The sequence below is a fragment of the Notechis scutatus genome, chromosome 2, assembly GCF_049901735.1.
Source record: "Notechis scutatus isolate UNSWTSFEM ecotype Mainland chromosome 2, rNotScu1.2, whole genome shotgun sequence".
Taxonomy (NCBI): Eukaryota; Metazoa; Chordata; class Lepidosauria; order Squamata; family Elapidae; genus Notechis; species Notechis scutatus.
In genome coordinates, this window is record NC_142010.1 from 25,565,718 (window position 1) to 25,585,659 (window position 19,942).

The 19,942-nt window shown below is 37.4% G+C and overlaps 1 protein-coding gene across 4 annotated transcripts; it reads left to right on the forward strand.

Annotated features, from left to right (window-relative positions):
* The first annotated feature begins 4,459 nt into the window (after nucleotides 1-4,459).
* LOC113424994 (butyrophilin subfamily 1 member A1-like) lies at nucleotides 4,460-18,454 on the forward strand. 4 transcript variants are annotated; one of them, XM_087953774.1, is made up of 8 exons: nucleotides 4,460-4,713; nucleotides 5,257-5,365; nucleotides 6,460-6,807; nucleotides 8,989-9,231; nucleotides 9,663-9,767; nucleotides 11,762-11,782; nucleotides 13,592-13,624; nucleotides 14,891-18,454. In XM_087953774.1, the coding sequence occupies exons 2-8, from the start codon at nucleotides 5,299-5,301 to the stop codon at nucleotides 15,406-15,408; spliced, it is 1,335 nt and encodes a 444-aa protein (XP_087809900.1). In that variant the 5' UTR covers nucleotides 4,460-4,713; nucleotides 5,257-5,298; the 3' UTR covers nucleotides 15,409-18,454. The 4 variants fall into 4 exon arrangements, with proteins under 4 accessions (XP_087809900.1, XP_087809899.1, XP_087809902.1 ...); XM_087953773.1 differs by having other exon boundaries at nucleotides 4,471-4,713; nucleotides 8,956-9,231; XM_087953776.1 differs by having other exon boundaries at nucleotides 4,471-4,713; nucleotides 6,617-6,807.
* Nucleotides 18,455-19,942: the final 1,488 nt, after the last annotated feature.

The following is a 19,942-nucleotide window of genomic DNA, read 5'->3' on the forward strand; positions in this document are numbered from 1 at the left end:
AACGCAACCGATTTGTGCGTGTGTGTGTGTGTTTTTATCAATCTCAACTCCTGATACCTACAAGCCCATTTTCTTGGCAAAGTTTTCAGAAGTGGTTTTCCAGCACCTTCTTCCTAGGGTTGAGAGACTGATCCAGAGTCACCCAGATGACTGCCATTCAGTTGAAGATGCTTTAGACTAGCAACTTTAATTACTGTCCCAAAGTGGCTCAAATTGATTACAGGTTGTCCTTAACTTACAACCACAATTGAGCCCAAATTTCTGTTGCTAAGTGAGGCAGTTGTTAAGTGAGTTTTGCCCCCATTTTATGACCGTTTTAGCTACAGTTGTTAAGTGAATCACTATGGTTGTTAAGTTAGTAAGATGGTTGTTAAGTGAATCTGGCTTCTCTATTGGCTTGGCTTATCAGAAGATTGTCAAAAGTGATCACATGACCCCGGGACACTGCAACCGTCATAAATGGCAACTACTAAGCATCCAAATTTTGATCATGTGACTGTGAGGCTGCTGCTATGGTTGTAAGTGTGAACAATGATCATACATCACTTTTTTCAGTTACTTTGTAAATTTGAAGGTCACCAAACAAATGGTTGAAAGTCAAAGATTACTTGCATTACACCAAGTCCAGTAGAATGGTTCTTCTGTTCAAAACTTTAAAAGAGGATTTCCATTTAGTTCCCATTCAGAAAACATTCAGGTATCTTGATTATTTATTCAGTAATTAGTTCAAGAAACAAAATTGTCTGAGTCAAAACACCAATTATCAGCTGCATTGTCTGGCCATGAAGCAAGCAAGAATAATCATTAACAGTGAACAATACAACTTGTTCCGAGGGTGTGTACTCATTCGGTTTAAAGAACTCAAAGCCTTACCCATGAGATGGGAAAGCTGAAAAAGGTGAATTGCCCTTCCAACTCCCATGTGAAAGGATTGGATACCATACTGAGTTGCCATGTTAACATGCCTATACCCCATCAGCAGAATTGTGCAGGAAAACCATTCAGGCAGCATGTTGTCGTTGTCATTGTCTATATCTATATCACAATCTATTTCAATCTAAGACAACTTGGCAACTTCTAGTTACATAGATTTCAACTTCCAGAATTCCCCAACCAGCATGGTCTTTGCTGAGAATCTGAAAGATGAAATCTGTCCAGGTTGGAAACGTTAATTTTGGGTATAGATCTATTCTGGAGTATCAGCCACTATAGGATTCAGGAGAAGTCTGACTGAGAAAATGGTTATGACTGATAGACTAATTCATGTGTTTGTTTTTCTTCTATCCTGCTTTCTTCTCTCTTTTTGGAGGCACTCGTAGAGCCTTGCAAACTACAATACTGTGTTCATCTGGATCCTTTACAACAAGAGTTGCTTTATTGTGTACTCAGCAGTGAGTCGTTAATTCTGCCAATGTAGGGAGAGAGACTGCTGAGAAAATAATGTGGTTAAACGTAAGAAATACATGATCCTAGATAGGACATAGCCCAGACTGATCCTGATCTAAATTTGCATCCTAAAGAGGAGTAGCTCTGTGTGTGTGTGTGTGTGTGTGTGTGTGTGTGTGTGTGTGACAGAGAGAGAGAGAGAGAGAGACATAGCTGACTAGAGGGAGTGTGACAAATTCCTATTTTTTTTTTCCTGCATAGCACAATAGTGCTCCCTAAACCGGAAGACCAAGCATCCTGATTAAGAGCCAAAGGTTTTTCTTTCACTGTTGTCATGTACCAATGACAATAGTGATGTATTGTCATGTATTCAGGGGTGGGATTAAATTTTTTTAACAACCGGTTCTGTGGGCGTGGCTTAGTTGGTGGGCATGGCTTGGTGGGCATGTGACTGGCTGGGTGTGGCCAACTCAATATCACTCACATCGAGGCACGCATCTCCTTGCCTGGCCTCTCATGACTGTGGGGATACTGCAACAGTCATAAGTGTGAAAAATGGTCATAAGTCACTTTTTTCAGTGCCATTGTAACTTTGAATGGTCACTCCACACAAACAAAGTACCAGCAAAGGAGGAAAAAAACTCCAGAGAAGTTCCACAGACAGGAAGTCTAGTCCTGCCAAGAATGTAATAAGGGTTAATGGAGAGGCAGTTTCTGTAAGCAACACCAGAATGTTTCCTTCCTGCCTTCCTTACAGGATTAGGCCAGTAATTTCTTCTAACAACCGGCTCTCCGAACTGCTTAGAATGTTGACAACCGGTTCTAGCGAATAGGTGCGAACCTTTAGAATCCCACCCCTGCATGTATTATCATGTTGTCAATATCCTCTGATACTGCCCACCATTGGACATTCATCCCCACCTTCTGAAAACAACCAACAAACATAGAGTTGGAATGACTGAGATTGGTAGCATGTTGCAACTGCCATACCAGGGAGTGATGAAAAGTCATTAAAAACTTACTAGATCTCCAGTTCCTTCCACAGCTTCCTTGTAAACTCCCCTGGGCCTTTTCTGAAAATTTTTTGTGAGATATAAAAAAGGGAACAACCTGATAAAAGAAAAGTTGAATCCTAGCTATTAATGGCTCCAGGCATGTGGTCAATTCAACAGATGTTTCAGGAACTCTGTGACAAGATCTTCAAGACTAAAAACAGGACATAAAAGCTTATATAAACATATCTATTTATTATATAAAAGCAGGACATATTTATGTATTTACCTATTGATATAGCACCAGTTTGGTTTAGGCAACAGCCTAGAAGGTAGAGGATCATGAGTTCTAGTTCCGCCTCAGCATGACAACCTGGGTGACTTTGGTCCAGTTACTCTCTCTCAATACAACCACCTTACAGGGTTGTTGTGGGGACAATAAGAGAAGGAAGGTGGGTTGGATATGTTCAGCACCTTATTTGTAAGACTAATAGAGGTGGGATACAGATAAATAAATAAGACGTAGCCAAGAAACAGAGCCCTTAACACTCCTGCTGGCTGGAGAGTTCTGGGATTTGAAGTCCACACATCTTAAAAGTTGCTAAGAGTGAGAAATACTGCTGTGGTATGCATATAATAGGTTTAAAGCTGGAACAGTGAAAGGCCACTGAAAAACTGCCTATGATAATTGCCTACTGTATTGTTTCCAGTAACCATGGAAAAAGTTCTTTGTCCTTTTAATAGGCATATTCATTATATAAATTCCTGCTTGTTGTTCATTTCTCTCTCCCCTGCTTTTGCCTGTTCCTTATCCCTTATGTTTTGATCTTTGCTGATGTTTAAAAAAAAAACAGACATTAAATTATATTTATTGAACATGGCTTTTTTGTGATATTGGGAGCAAACTAAACTGGAAATAGTACTCATAATAGCCATTTTCCCATACCCATAGTGAGAAATCATTTGTAAAGCAAACAAAACCAGCAAAGGAAAGATTGAAGCTGAGAGTAGCCGGGAAGGGAAGATAGATTATGGAAATTAATTATGGAAATTAACAGGGACAGCCAATGTTGGATTTGGTCCAAAATTCCAATTTTGGCTTAAGTAGGAAATACCGGGAGATGTTGAGCCAATAACATTCACTTTCCCCGACAGATGACTTGAGAATAAATAGGGACAATGCACATGCATGTAACCCTTGCTCCAGGAATAGCGAGGGGACTTCACTAGAGAAGAACGATTATATGGTTTCTTTAGTCTTTTCGGAAGGACAGGATGAATGGTTTCATGAAAGACTCCCTGCTTTGGGTACTAAAGGTCTCTAGCTTGATGCCTGGTCATTAGTAAAAAAAAAAAAAAGTTGCTCCCAGGCAAATAATATAAGCAACCACCTGAGCATATGTTAACCTGCCTATATTACTTCATGCTTAGTGGGAACATAGGTTTATATTAAGGTAAAGGTAAAGGTTCCCCTCTCACATATGTGCTAATCATTTCCGGCTCTAGGGAGCGGTGTTCCTCTCTGTTACAAAGCCGAAGAGCCAGCGCTGTCAGAAGACGTCTCCGTGGTCATGTGGCTGGCATGACTAAACGCCGAAGGTGCACGCGGAACGCTGTTATCTTTCCACCACAGTGGTCCCTATTTTTCTACTTGCATTTTTAAATGCTTTTGAACTGCTAGGTTGGCAAAAGCTGGGACAAGTAACGTGAGCTCACTCCATTACACGGTGCTAGGGATTCGAACCGCCAAACTGCTGGCAAGCTCAGCGTCTTAGCCACTGAGCCACCATGTCCTACTCTGTTAACACACTTGCTTACACTAAGTCCTTTCAATTGAGAAGCAACTTGATTCCTCTTGCAAAAAAAAAAAAAAAAAAACACCTTATAATCACCTTCTTCCCACACTGCAGATCTCTAAAACCATCTCACTGTTGATGCTGATGCGACATCTGTAAACATTATGAGTGGGCTGCCTGTTGGCGATTAGCTGAAGATGACGTTGGTTTAAAACCTGGCCTCTTTCCCATTTTGTGATGCCTTCTGCTGTCTACTGATAAGGCAACGAGGAGCACAAGAGAAGTAGCTTAACAAGGAGATGTTGAGAAATGAGATCTTTACAGACAAGTTCTCTCCCTCTTTGCTCCACCATCCCCAAGACTCCTTCAAGCCAAGCGTGGGCTGGGTGGCATCTGCCTGTGCAAAGAGTCTCTAGGTCACCTTCCGTTCCTCTCATCTTTCTTTTGCTGATTGTCAATGGAGGGGAAAATGTGCAGTTTACTTTTGTTCTAAGGAAGTGCAAGTTGGATGTGATTCAAGGAGTGTTCTTCATCAATGAGTAAGAGTAATTACTACAACTGTTCACTAAATGTGCATTTGTGTATATTTTAACATGTACGTGTGTTGGATTCAGTTTGTCTTCCATGTGAGAATATTTCATCTCATTGGTGGTCATACTTCAGTTCTAATGCATTGAGGTATTTATGGCCATTTTCAAAAGTTTAATATAGTCTGTCAGAAAAAAAGTAACAGTGGCTTAACATTTTTATCCAGTTTTACATTTCTTAATTTTTTTACCTGGCAGGAAGTTCCACACGCACTCCTTCATTGAAACTATTTCCTGACAATGAGGACGAAAATGTTGTATGCTAGTTTGATTCTAGGTATCATAGTGATCCCAAATCATAATTGAGTATTTTAATGTTTTCACTAATACATTTAATTGAAAAGTCACATTATTCAGCAACCTTTGCCTAAATCAGCCATTACAAACCATTTACTAGCATTTTGAACCGTGCAAGCTAAAGAAAAAGAGAAAAAGAAAAGAAAAAGACAAAATACAGTACAATACTAAAAATATTTTTTGCTTCCCTTCTAACAGTTCCTACGTGCTTTGAAGACCGGAGTTAGTTGTGTTTCCAGAATGAATTCCTTCCTGTTTATTTTCACCACTTTCTTAGTTATTCTACCTGTTAACAATGGCAATCCAAGTAAGAACTTTGTGTATTATTGTATTTTTTAAGAAATGTAATTGCTTTTATGTATTATATATTAAGAAGCATTATACACACATACACACACAGTGAGAGAGAGAGTGCTAAACATAACATCCTCCTATAACCTCACCTTAAAACAAAGAGACAGTGTGGTATAGTGGTTAAAGGGTTGGAGTGGCACTGGAGACATGGAGCTTCCAGTCTCCCTTTAGCTGTGGGAGCTCAAATGGGTTGAAGATGCTATAGATATGCTTCCCTGAGTTCCTGAATGAAAGATGGCAAAGATGGGTGCCATACCTAAGAAATATATAAATATAACATTATACAAATGTAGAAATAATATAATGAATCAACATGGGTAACGAATCCCATTACATGAGTATTGGGGGTTGTCTTAATAGCAATCTAATAAAAAAAGGAAGGCTGATCAATACAAGAATGCCCTGCTAACAGAGAGGTTAGGAAATGAATATAGGAAACAGACATACGAAGTCAGACACTTGGTCCATCTAGCTTGGCACTGGGTTCTATCACACCAGAGGTACAGATCTATGTCTAGTGTTAGATCTCTCGCATGCACTTCTCCAGTTCTTACAATTACATTACTCAATTGTGCAATGGGCATTGCGCTGTGCCCCTGCTCAATTCTGAAGGAAACTGGGACCTGGCATTAGATGCTCAAAGAGAGTTCCAGTCAATGGTTTGATGGAACTCAGTCTGTGTCCTCTGTGGATATGAAAATATACTACAGTGATCATTATCTGTGGTGGTTAGCACCCATTCTCACAAGCGTCTTCTTAGCCTACCTGGAAATGTGAAGGATTCCATTTTTTTGTATGCGTACGTGCAAAGCAAGTATTATACCATTGAGCTATCCCACCCCCGCCCCATTTTTTCTCTATCTGGGTTTGAATATGAGCTGAATGATTATTCAACAGAAACTCAACCCACTGTATTTAAGTGATGGATTAATAGTTCAGCCAAATATCTATTGCTATTTCGCATGATTAGATGAGTTGCCTATATGGTGCTGCTCTTTCAGTTGACTTGGCTATTTATAATTTTTATGCATTTGGTACATTTTACAGTGCAACTGACATTGCTTGGACCACATCACCCAGTCACTGCCTCTCTGAGGGAGACCATTGTGCTACAATGTCATCTGTCCCCCAGAACAAATGTTCAGAATATGGAGATTACTTGGTTCCGCTCCCACAGTTCTTCATATGTACACCTTTATCACAGTGGCAAAGATCATCTGGAACAGCAGCAGCCAGAATACCAAGGAAGAACAGAATTTTTAAAAGATGGCATTGGGGATGGAAAGATTGGGCTGAAGATTTTTAACATTAGCCTATTTGATGAGGGACCCTACCACTGCTCTGTTAAGAATGGGAGTTTCCAACAGGAAGCCACATTAGATATGAAAGTGACTGGTAAGTAAGGGGTAACTTTTTTTTAATAGAAATGTGTAATCAAAGTTGGCTCTAAAACCTCTGCAGTCATCAATCTTCCAATATGTTCTTAGATTGTGAGAAAACCAGGGCTATTAAGGTTTCTATCCCAAAAATCTTTCAACCTGCTTATTCAGTTTTTCTTGATGTTTAGAAGGAATAAGAGTTATTGTTCCGTAATGTCAAGGTGGATAACCATTTTTCTTCCAGTGGCTGTTTATTTCTTTTTCACTTCCTTGACATGGGAAAAGGAAGAAAGAATGGTCGGTTGAAACATTTAGTTTTTCCTTTTTCAATGTCGGCATAAAAAAAACAATCAAGCACAAAATAATTTAATTTTCCAGATGTTTGAGGAGAAAATGGGAGAAGAACCACGCCACCAAAATTTGCCATTTTGCGACCAATTTTAGACTCAGGGGACATATGTAGGTCTGGACTTCTCCCAGGCATGGGAAATCAAAAATCCAGGCAGTTCAAATGAATAAATGAATATCAAGGTTTATTGCAAGTTTATGCTCTCTACAAGAATCTGAACTACTAAAAAAGGAGAATATTTGTAGCTCAGGGTTGAAATGAGGGGTCCTTGGTGCTCTCTGAACTTGCTTGGTTTCTTGCAAATGTTTCATTACCCTAACTAGGTAACATCATCAGTGCTAGAGTGCTAGTACTGATGATGTATTGTTACCTAATTAGGGTAATGAAACGTTTGCGAAAAAACCAAGCAAGCTCAGGGAGCACCAAGGACCCCTCAATCTGAACTACTAACAGTTGAAGCAAATAGGCGGTAGATAAGAGTCAGAGTAATTCAAGGTGGGCTGGACTTAGATCTCTTGTGGACACCAAGGGACTCCAGACTGAAGATGCCCCTCCCTTGGGCTCAGCCAGTCATCTCTTACAGCTGCATAGCTGAGGTTTCACCTGCTATAAAACACCTGCTATAAAGCAAATTCAGGCAGCTTCTTTTGGTAATAACTGCTGCCCTTATCACTCCTTGCGCTTCTTCAATAAAGTGACATCTCGAATATTTACCACCATTCAAAGCTGCTCCTCTAAAAGTATGCAACCTCACTGATGACTGGTTGTACATCTGTGAATATTCATATTCAAGTGCAATATACTTCTAATAGTGAATACTGAGAAGAATTGAGACATACTGTACTGTTGACTGCATGCTCTGTTTGTAGGTTTACTAGAAATATCTGAAATGCTACTACTGGAAGTTTTATCAGACCTGGAAAGTTTCATTTCATGTTCTTATGATATTCCAGTGTCTGGAACTGATTCAATCCACCATTCATCTTATGTTGGAAGGAAAGGGTAGGATCGTTTTGACAGGAGGAGGAGGAAAAATCACGCTTACTTCTTTGCCTTAAGAGGTAAAATATAGAAGCAGACAAATAGAGAAGTTGTCAATACTCATCATAATCCAGACATTAAAAAGTTCTCCATAATAATAGTTCTAGTGTATGTTTTGCCTTTTATGCTTCATCTGACATCCAAAGACACCCGTTATGCAGTATGCCAACTTTCTATGGTAGAATTTAGGTTTTATACTTGGGGATGAGGAAGGAGACAGGGTGATGATTAAAAAATCTAAATAATTACAGGATGAAGATAAGACTGGACAATCTTTTGATCCTACAGTATTTAAAAAAAACCAAATATTTTTTTATCCCTCAGTGTTGGATATCTTGCTGCTATTTTCTTTGAACTGATTCCATAACTCTTTGAACAGATTAGAAGAGGGCAACTTCTGGGGGCCAACAACCTGATTTAATATTTGGGCTGGAGGGCTGAAAGACAGAATAAATGGGACAAGAATTCAAAGTGAATAGGACCTCATCACATGGATACAAATGAGGTGTTAATTTTTCTCAAATTTCTTCCCTCCTTTTTTGAAGATTTCTTTTTCTTTAAAAAAAAACAACACCTTATATTGCTTATATTATGGGATTTTGTGCGTGTTTTCATCTCACAATAGCAGCAAGGCATTCCTTAGTTTTTCTAGCAATTGAAGCCAGAATGTCAGCTTAGGTGGTTGGGGGTTGCAGATTTCCCTAGCTCTGCAGGATGACCATTTTCAGAACAGCCTGAAAACGCTTAAAATATGCATATTTGTCCCACATCTAGCATTAGGGCCTGCTCCTCTCCTTTCCATTGAAGGTTATCAGGACAGAGGGATCAGAGTGATTTGTCGTTCCAGTGGCTGGTATCCAAAGCCTGAAGTCCTATGGAGAGAGCTCAATGGGAGGCTTTTATCTTCGTTGGCAAAAAAAGATTCACAAAGAACTGATGGGACATTCGATGTACAAGCTGACATTATTTTAAAAGCAAGTTCAAACCTGACCTGTGTCATTAGAAATAGTCTCCTTGGTCAGGAAAAGGAGTCAACCATCCACATAACAAGTGAGTCCATAAAAACTGTTAATAGCTATTCTATATTTTAGGAATTGGGCTTTGCAGTAGTACGAGTTTGAAATTCTGAATTCAAAATTAGACGAAGTTGCAGCTAATGCCCATGTCTTGATTAGGGCAAACTCAAAATCAATGAAGAGTTATACAGGACATCTTTCCCAGAAGAAAATCTCAAATGAATTCTTTGCATTCTCCTTTTTTAACTCTTGAGGACTAAAAGTTTGGGAAAATGTAAGGAGAATGTTTTTATCTGAATCAGTGGGTATAGTGTGAATTTTGGATGTATTTTACTGGTTAATGCATATGTTTCTGAAACATTAATGAATCATAGCGGAAGGGATAGGAAAGAGAAAAGCAAAGCATTTTTCAATCTTTCAGAGTTGCTTTAAAATGCATTCATCTATACTTCTTTCATTTTTCAGATCACTTCTTCCCCAAAATGTCATCCTGGATAGTAGCTATATGTTTTTCCTTAATGGCTGTGGTTGGATTCACTATATTTACTTTTTACCTACTGAACAAATACAGTGAGTACATCAGAAACTGCCCTTTAATTGACATAAAAGTAGAGTTAATGCATAGTTAATTACAAGATTAAATTCTGCAGTTACAGAAATTGTGTTTGGTTGGAATCAGTGTTTCTTAATAGATGGGAACACTGGCTAATGTTTTTTCCAAGGGTAAATCCTCAGTGTGCAAGGATGGGACACTACTCTTTTTGTGTCTTTGCTTGAACCTTAGCATTCATCTGCCACTAAGGATGGTGTAAGATGCTGTGCTCCAGAAGGAGTATTTTCCCTATTCTGCCTCAAGATGCTACATGCAGTCGTATAAGGCATGTTCAGGGAGGCGACCTGAAATGATGTGTCCTATGCTGGCAATCTCATGGTTCTTCTAATCTGCCCCTTTAATCTGTCCCTCACCTCTCACTCCACTGCAAGGTTGACTGAATTTTGGCTTCCGTAGCCATTGGTTCTCAATGAGTTGGTTAACTGGTTCTTCTAGTCTTGAAATTGATCAGCCCATTCCAGGCTGAATGTGTAGAACTAGGGAGGAGGAAGGGAATGGAAAAAACTCAAGCTTTTGTACTTTTGTAGCCTAGCAGGCAATTTTATTTATGTATTTATCATATTCGTGTAGTTGACCATCTTACATGAAAGCAACACCGGGGGACATACAGCACAATAAAAAAACATAAAAGCAATCACAATTAAAAATAATTAAAAAAAACACAAAACAGGAGAGAATGATATTAACCATAATATTAATGATATTAAAGGAGTCATCACAAAATTCCCTCTCCCCTGGCCACAGCACATTAAAAAGTTCTTTTTCCTTACTTTCTTTCCTCAGTTATGTTCTTAGGATAGTTTACAATTCCCACAGGGATATTCACAATTAATCTTTAGTTGAATTTCAGTTCCTCAACAACTATATCTCAGATGCATAAAATAGTTGACCACTAGATGGCAGTCAGCAGCTATAAAAAATGTCTTACACTTTGCTGCCATCTAGAGGTAGATTGGTGATCCAATTCACCCAATGTTTGAAGCAGTATTTCTTAAACTTTTTGCTCAAAGAATCTTTTTGAACTTTTAATAATTATGGAAAACTTCAAAAGACCTTTGTTTATATAGATTATGTTTATAAATATTTACCATATTAAAAATTAAAATAGAATATTTATTTATTGAATAAGTAAAAAGATCATTAAACCCATTACACACTAACATAACTATATTTCATGAAAAATCCTACAGTAAACATTCTCTATTGCCCCTTAATTTTTCTTTTTTGTTGTAATTTTGTATTTTAATCTTTTATCTTTGAAATTTAATAAAAAATGTTAAAATAAAAAAAACATGTCTTAACGAATAAAAGGCAATAATGAGAAGAATTACTTTCTTTTAAAATTCTGCAAATATCTTCAACAATTGTCAAAAGGGATCCTTAGACCATATTTTAAAAGCCACTGGTTTAAAGGAATAACTCCCCCCTCCCCCAAAGATCAATCTATCAACAGTATAACATGAAAGAAAAAAAAATCTTTGCTAGCTTTTGATTAGTTTTCTATTATCTTATATATTGAATGATGATTATGTCTAGCTGTTATTTTGTTCTTCATCATTTCTCCAAAGACTTAGGGAATACCAGTTGGCTTTAATTACAGATAATGATGGCAAAGAACAGAACAGAATATTCTTTATTGGCCAAGTGTGTTTGGACACAAGGTGTACTTAATGTACATACAAACAACAAAATGATAAATCATAAGATACCAATAGGAGAAGGTAATAGGAAAGATGAGAAGCATAACATGGGTAAATATCCTTAAGTATAAGAATGTGCTGTGGGAATTCGGTGTTTAGCAGAGTGATGGCTTGGGGTGGGGGGACTGTCTTTGTGTCTAGTTGTTTTGACATGCAATGCCCTACAGTGGCATCCTGAGGGGAGGAGTTAAAGCCATACAGTTATGTTTTCTGCAGCAGTACTACATTGATTTTGTTTTCTTCTATTCTAGGAAAGCTGGTCACTGAACTGAGTAAGTGATTTTCTTTTTCTTCTGTTTTTTGAGAAAAACATTTGGGCCAATATAGAAATTATCAATCTTAAATACATCAATCCCAGTGAGATTAAGCATTCCTTAAAATGTATAATATAGGTATTATAGGTGATTCTGTGTTGTGTCTTTCATGGGAAAGAAAGAATATCAACTTAATTATATTTTTGTAAAATTGTCACTCTGTGTAACAAAATAGAAAGGGACAAATAAAAGCTAGTAGCAGAATATTTGCTGATAGGAACAAAGTGAGCACTTCAGAAAATTAACAACAAACAAACCAATTATCTCATCATGACATTCAGCATTTTCCATGGTTTCAAATAACAAAAGTTCTAGACCTCTGTTCTAAAGGGGTTAAATTTAGGGTCTCCAATGTGCAAAGCATGTAATTCTGTTGCTGAGCAATAATCACTCCTTTAGGTGAATTTTAAAAAAAATATGTGTAATGCTATAATTTTCAAACTCCTTCATAATTTTTTTAAGTGGACACTTAATAGAAATAGAAATATCATAGGCATCAAAACTCCTTTTGATTTCTTTCCTGGGACAGTTTCTCAACCTCCCCTAACAAATTATGGTAGATAACAAATAAGTGTAAATAATTATTATTAAATCAATCTATATGGCCACCCATACCCCAAATATGATTTAGGTGCAGCTAACAACACATTAAAAGAAAAAGAAAAAAATAGTAACAGCAGAAACATAAAACTTATACTGGTCACCAAGAAGAAATGCAATGAATGCTCATCAAGAACAATGATATCTCACATCTAGTTTCCCATCCTCCATGCTCTGGAGCACACCCAGGTCTTCTGAACTTTCTGACAGACTGAAAGAGTTGGCTTTAATTTAATCTTGTGAGATAAGGGTGTTCCTAAGATGGCATTCTTTAATTGCGGGGATCTGGACAGTGTCTTTCCTATTGGACCTGATAAAAACAACACAATGTCCTGCAAATAATCCAGCCCCATGCCATATAAGTGACAACCACATGTCTATGGAGATTCTTGATCATCCAGGCAACTGGACTTTCTTTTTTTCCTTTGAAAAAGTTCAACCACATCTTGAATTCCATTTGTAAGCACATTGGAAGCCAGTGGAATTCAGAGAACAGACATAACACACATGTATTGAGGAAACAACCAAAACTGTTCATGCTGGCACATTCTGGACTAGATGCAGCTTTTAGATGGTCTCTCAAAGCAGCCCCACTTAATTGCAGTAATCTACTTGGGAGATGATCAAGACATGAGTGATATGAGACATGAGTGATATGCCTTCAAGTCTAGGAAATGATGCACTGGTTCACAAGCGAAGTTTGCAAAAGCCCTCCTCGCCACTTGCTGCCACCTCTTGTTCGAATAGAAGCTGTGAGTTCAGGACAACCCTCAGATTGGTTTGGGGAGGGGGGCAACCTCATTCAGAACCAAAAGATGATGACGATGGTGATGAGGATTTAAATTTATATAGAAAAACATTGGAGGAGTCCTTAAAACTTAACAGATAACAGATAATCAGAGTTGGAAGGGACCTTGTAGGTCATCTAGTCCAACCCCCCGCCCAAGCGGGAGACCCTACACCGTTTCTGACAAATGGCAGTCCAATCTCCTCTTGAAAGTCTCAAGTGATGGTGCTCCCACTTAAAGGCACTTGGGCCTGCTATGTTCTAATGATGAAGAAAGAAAATTATTTTGTAGTGATTTTGAACAGCTGGTTTTTTTAAAATTATTTTTTCAACATTAAAATGTTCCTTTGATATATTTTAATCTTTAATCTTGTTTTTAGGCTGGAGAAACATGGTGGTACCAATAGAAAAAGGTTGGTGATTGTCCTTTTTGTTATCACTCCAAAATGTAAATTCCATCATTGTTGTGCTAATCTCTGAAACTGAACATTTTACACCAAATTTTAATGAGGTTTTTACTCCATACTCCAAATATTTTTTTTAATTCAAAAGTGATGTCATGGGCTAAATTCTGGTATTTATATGTAAATGAATCAGGTACTATCAGCCCAGCTGCATTTTTCAAAGACAAATACAATACACATTAGTGGATATTTTGATATCATTCTTTAAAGAAATTTTATGGGGAAATTTTATTTTTTTAGCAACACAAGGGACTTCCATAGAAGCCCTATCATCCATGTGTAAAGACCTTTTCATGAATTGTGCAAATAGCTAATTTTAGGTTCTGAGCTTAACATATGGCTACTTTTTTTTACTTATTTATTGTATTTATTTATCAAATTTTTACACCTTCAGCTCATTTAGGTGACTTTGGGAAGTTTGTAAATGCATCACAAAATAATATGAAAACATACTAATGTTTGGAAGTTGAGTTGTGCCAACTGGGCTTTATTTTCTCTTGTTGGTTTGAGATGTTTCACTGTCCATCCAAGCAGCTTCTTTAGTCTGAGCTAGTTGGTTAGGGGAATGAGTAGGCAGAGAGTTGTTGGAATACTCCTAAAATTCTTAGGAGTATTTCCGCACCAACCTCAGAGTTTCTTCCCTAAACTATGTAGCAATATGTCAATGAAGATTCTCAGTCATCCAGGTAGAAATGTCTGGGAGTTGAGTCATGGCAAATGGGCTCTTTTTTTCTTGCTGAGTCATGTTGTTTCCACGATTTAACTTCCAGACAATTCTACCTGGATGGCTAAGAATCTTCATCAACATATGGTTAAAAGTACAATAAAAAGACTTCCCAAAATTAGGTAGTAAGTACAAAATATTATATATTTACTTAGTATATACCTAGATGTCAAATACATTGTGTATTTTATTTAAAATGAAATAACATTAGCCTATTGTGTTAAGGCAGGCACTTCCTTGGTTTGCTGCAGTTTAGTCCAGGGAAGTGCCATTCATATCATCGACTAAATAGATCAAGGGAGACTTGGTGCAGTAGTGGAAATGGATATTTTAATGGGATAAGCGCTAAACGCTGTTTCAAAAAAGATTTATGGGCTGATTAATTTCTTCCTCATTATAATTAAGAATGGGGCAATTGCAGCATTGTCTTTTAGGTTAACCTTTTTATCCTCCCCTTCTTTCTCCTTTCCCACTTCTCCTTTTCCTCTCAGCAAACATAGTTCTGGACCCAGAAACGGCTAACCAAGACCTGATCCTGTCTGCAGACCAGAAAACTGTCATACAGGGATTCATGTGGCAGAGTCTACCATACAGTCCTAAAAGATTTAACACGGAGCGCTGTGTCCTGGGAAGGGAGGGATTTTCCTCCGGGAAGCATTATTGGGAAGTAGAAGTTGGAGAGGATGGATACTGGGCCTTGGGGGTAGCTAGAAATTCCATGAAGAGAAAGGGAAAGCTCATCCTTGTCCCAGAAGAAGGAATCTGGGCAGTGGGAAAAGATCGGATCCAATACAAAGCTCTTACCCTACCCAAGACCCCCCTGACTCTGAAGAAGAAGCCCAGGAAACTGGGAGTTTACTTGGATTATGAGATGGAACTAGTTGCCTTTCATGACGTCAATCACCAATCGCATATATTCACCTTCTTCTCAGCCGCGTTCAATGGGGAAGTAGTCTTCCCCTTCTTATATGTAGGGGTAGGGTGCTGGCTTAGATTGTGTCCTTGGTGATTTTCCTTTAGAAAATCTTAGAAAAAACCTTAGAAATCTTAGAAAATCTAGAAAAGTTAATGCAGTAGAGCTCTCTCTTCACATTATATGGCACTAGACAGAGACAGGCAGTTCATTTTCCATATCATGCAAGGGCTGTAAATTGTCATATAGGGATCACTTCTTCTTACTTCAGCTTTAATATCATGGAGAAGGAGAAACTTGTGGGGTCTTGAGAGGTGGAAGGATGTCACTCACCTCAAGCAAGAAAAAGTTGGAGGCCAGCCTTTTCTATATCTTAGTTACCTGGTTCTGATTTACCTCAGGTTGTTTCCTCTACTTGACCCTCACAAGCTTGGAAGGAGATCAGGAATGGAGAAACAACCTTGGAGCTATAGACTAAGGTGGTACATGTGTGTTATATGTGTATTAAGTGAGGGGAGCAACATTTTTGGCAGTCAGGAATTATACTCTAAAAATTTTTTTCCAGCCTCTGTAAGAATGATAATTTAGGTGAAATATGGTGAGGAGTGGGGGCTAAAATGTTAACCTTTATTTTTCTTTTTTCAGGTTTGCTTTAAAATAGAATACTGTATTAATGCAATGGGAGCCTTAATGCACCTACCCTGAGGCTTGCATATAAAAATATAAAAATCTTGTTTTTACAATTCAGCAAATTAGGGCTGGGTTTGGGAAGCACTATCTGGACAGCTTTGGAAATAAAATCGAGAGAGGCAGGCTGAACAGCATGTAGCTCACAGGTTGCCTGTCATGAGCAAAGGGAAGGGAATGCACAGGGTGGAAGGGCAGGAATGGGTATAGGTAGTCCTCGCTTAACAATTACATCTGGGACTGGCAACTCCATTGATAAGAGAAATGAAGGTGAATATATATGTCCCAATATAATGTTGCAGGATCCAAACCAGATCAGTCACTGGGACCAGAGGGCTGGAGCCCATCCTCAGGGAACTTCTCTTTAGCAGTGTGTGTGCTTTGGGCTATTCCTTTTGTGGTATTTAGATGGTGCTTGTTGTGTGTGACTTTTTAGACATTGATTGGGGGGTTGATACCTGGCTATTAAGTCCTTGGCTATTGTTTCCTTGTGCTGCCAAGCCCTGCCTCCTAAGTACTTGATATGTTGGTGGTATATCAGCACTCCTTATCCATTGCTAAGAGCCAGGATCATTTAGTGAGACATCCCATGACTGCAATTTGTGATTTCACTGCTTGCTTAATTCTGCTTGTTGAACGCCAGTTATGAAGCCTGTGAATGGCAATTATGGAGCTGCAGGATACTGCAATGGTCATAAATGTAAGGGTTGATCACAAAACTGGGGGTTTGTTTTACACTATCAACTTTGAATGGTCATTAAACAAGGGTATTTGGTAAGCAAGGACTCCTTGCACTGAAATGACAGAATAATTGCGTGCTTGCAAGCACATTGCCATGAAACAGAAGAAGTTTCATCCTTTCAAACAACTCCATCTTTTGGGTACTCCTTCTGTTAATGTCCCCCACCCTGCCCCAAGCTGGAGCTGAATGAGAGCAGGAAACTGTATGATTTACATCCTGAGTGCTGTTTTAGAAAAAAAAAACAAGATTAAGCTTCAAGAGGAAAGGAGTATTCATAGAATGCTTTGTATCTGATGAGTTGTGTCCTCCAAGGAAAACGTGAAGCAATGTGGTGATGAAATTCAAAATGGAAATTTTTCTCCACAATTTTTAAAAGCAAGGGACTTCTGGGGAAGAAATGGTGAACTGAAGTTGGCTCCGATCTCAGCAACAACTGCAGCAGAATAAAGAGTCAGTGAGTAGACCAGTTCTTCATACTTCCTCTTTGGACAAACAACAGGCTTGAGATAGCCCACAAGTGCTCCATACAATTTCTTCTTGTGAGAAGGCTGCAGGACAATCTCTGGAGTGTTTAGAGCTCTGGGAGATGCAGGAAAGCCAGCTTTGCTCAAACTGTGGTCATTGCCTTTAAAAGAACAGTGGGTTTTCATAGTTCCTTTTCTAATCACTTTTGAAATTGTTTGTTAATTGCTTTGTTGGGGGCAATATGCTGACTCTGTAAACCACTTAGAAAGGGCTGTAAAGCACTGTAAAGCAGTATATAAGTCTAAGTGCTATTGCTATTAGGAACCTTTGGATCAGCAGATTTTAGAGAAAGTACTTTTAAATAGAAGTCTAAGAATTAAGTATTTTTGGAATAAATAAAAAAAGGGTGACTGGAACTTTGAATTAGGAAAGTTACAAATTGACTAAGGGTTCAGAATGTTTAGAAATAAGATTTTGGAATTAATTATAAGAATTCTTCCTGTGATAAAATGCTTTTTAAATTCTCTTAAAAATGTGATAAACCAATGATAAACTAAAAGAGTCACCTGAATAACTTTCATATATTGAATTTACAAAAGACTTATTAAAGTTTGGAAAAGTTTTGTGAAAAGGGACAAAATAAAAACTAAAAGAAATCAACTTCTAGGAAGGACATTGTTCGACAGGACTAAAGACTGAGATTGTTAAAAGGAAATTGGTTTATTTGATCAAGATTAAAATAGATATAGCATTATCTCTGGTAACCTTTAATGAACTTTTGCTGATCAGGACTGAAAGATGAGACTTTAAAGAACTTGTTTATAGATAAGATATAGGAAGAAAAGATAACTTGCTGTATTTTAAGGGAAGATGATAAGTTGCTAAAATTGTTTATACTTGTGATGAAGGAGGAAGCCACTTCTTTATATATCTTTATATTTTTTCCTTTCTTTTCAATCTAATTTTTTTCTTTTCTTTACATATTCCTTAAATATATGCTTATTTTTCCTTTTTGATATTTTTATTTTTTCCTTTTCTGCACATTGTATTTTTCTTTATTCATTTCTTTTAATTTGTGTCTTTTAAATTTTAATTTCTAATAAATTTATCACTTTTTTTAAAGCTAGCTACCAAGAGACATGTACACACCTACATAAGAATGAAAAATAGGTCACAAAAGATTGTTGCTATTTCAGTTGTTCCTCTCTCTATTGACTTTTTAAGGAATAATAACTTAATAATAATTAATATGTATGATATCTGTTTATTGAGAGAAAAATCCTCTCTTGATCAAATAAAAATCTACTATAAAAAAGGTAGGTCTGTGATATACTCAGAGGGAAAACTGTCCAAGTGTGTGTTTGTGTGTATAGCTCTAAATGAAGCTTCATTTATATGATATACTCTGTTTTCATGTCATTTTATATTCTTAAAATATATTTTAAGTAAAAGAATGAACAAGAGTTCTTCTTTTAAATGTTAATACTTCAAAATGTAGGGAAGAGGCTAGTAGAAAGGCCTTCTTTGATAAAAAACATATTTGAATATAGTCAATTTTTACACTATCAAGCTTACACATACTTGAGGGAGGTATAAATTAGTCAGGAGGAAATATGGTCCTATGGTATCTGGGGTTTTGTTTTTAATATTCCATAGAGCAGTCTCTGAGGAGAATCTGTCTCTTTTGCCAAAGTAAGCATATTTTTCAAGAAAAGAAATGGGTTCAAAGTCTGTGAATGTGTGAACCACTCTGGGTGGGAGACGCTAATGTCAGTACTGTATGGTGGGTGAATTTCTACCCAAAAATGAGGGAAAAATCATGTTTGGTTTCCCATCTATTTGTCCATCATAAAAATACACAATTTCTTGGAAATCAGCTAGATAAATAAAGAAAAGAAGCAACTGAGTACCTGAACTTCATTTAAGGTGGATGTAACAAGATCCATTTTGACACAGTATGGTTTGGAGAATGCACTCCTTACAAACATGTCTCACAAGATTTTAGAATGAAAAAACTTGATCTTTGAATAATCACAAATGGAGCAGATTCTGAAGAAAATTTACATTTGCAGAAGCCCACCCCCACCCCCACCCCCCACTTATTAACATTTGATATGAGTTCTATCTTTTTACAATATTGTGAGAATGATGGGAATATGGATAATGTCAGTGGTAGAAAAATTAACTGTCTGGAAAAGCCCACAGGTTCAATTTTCAATTACATGTCACAATAATACTTGCAATATACACTCACCATGCAATTTTGCAAAGGGGCAGAGCTTGTGTCATGATGGAAAAGAAAGAAACTTTAAAAAGTTGGGGCATTAAATTTATTCTTACTTGCATGCAGTTCTGCTAATACAAAACATTTACAAGAAATTGAATATTCCACTTTTAAGATAGCATAATGAAAAAACATAACAAAAATTCACAAATAATCAGTAGCACAATAATATAATAAAACCAGAAGAATACACTGGCCATTACATATATGCAATAATATTTTTGTTGCAGGATTAAAATTATATGTAATTATGGTTATAATTATAATTGAAATTATGTGCATAAGAAAGAAATGACAAAGGAAGGCTGACCACACAGATCTTAGTTCCCCAATTTCCCCTGAAGCTATTAGCCCATTAAAACCTTTCAACTAATTTACCTCAGAGGATTTTTAGCTAGTTTAAATTCTCTGGAGAAAGGGAAAGATTAAAATGTGCTGCATTTTCTGTCAGA

Excerpts from the sequence above, each read along its gene's own strand:
- LOC113424994 (XM_087953773.1), top strand. The coding sequence starts at position 5,299 with ATGAATTCCTTCCTGTTTATTTTCACCACTTTCTTAGTTATTCTACCT. Across the intron at positions 5,366-6,459 it reads TGTTAACAATGGCAATCCAA|TGCAACTGACATTGCTTGGA; the intron begins GTAAGAACTTTG and ends TACATTTTACAG. Across the intron at positions 9,768-11,761 it reads TTACCTACTGAACAAATACA|GAAAGCTGGTCACTGAACTG; the intron begins GTGAGTACATCA and ends CTTCTATTCTAG.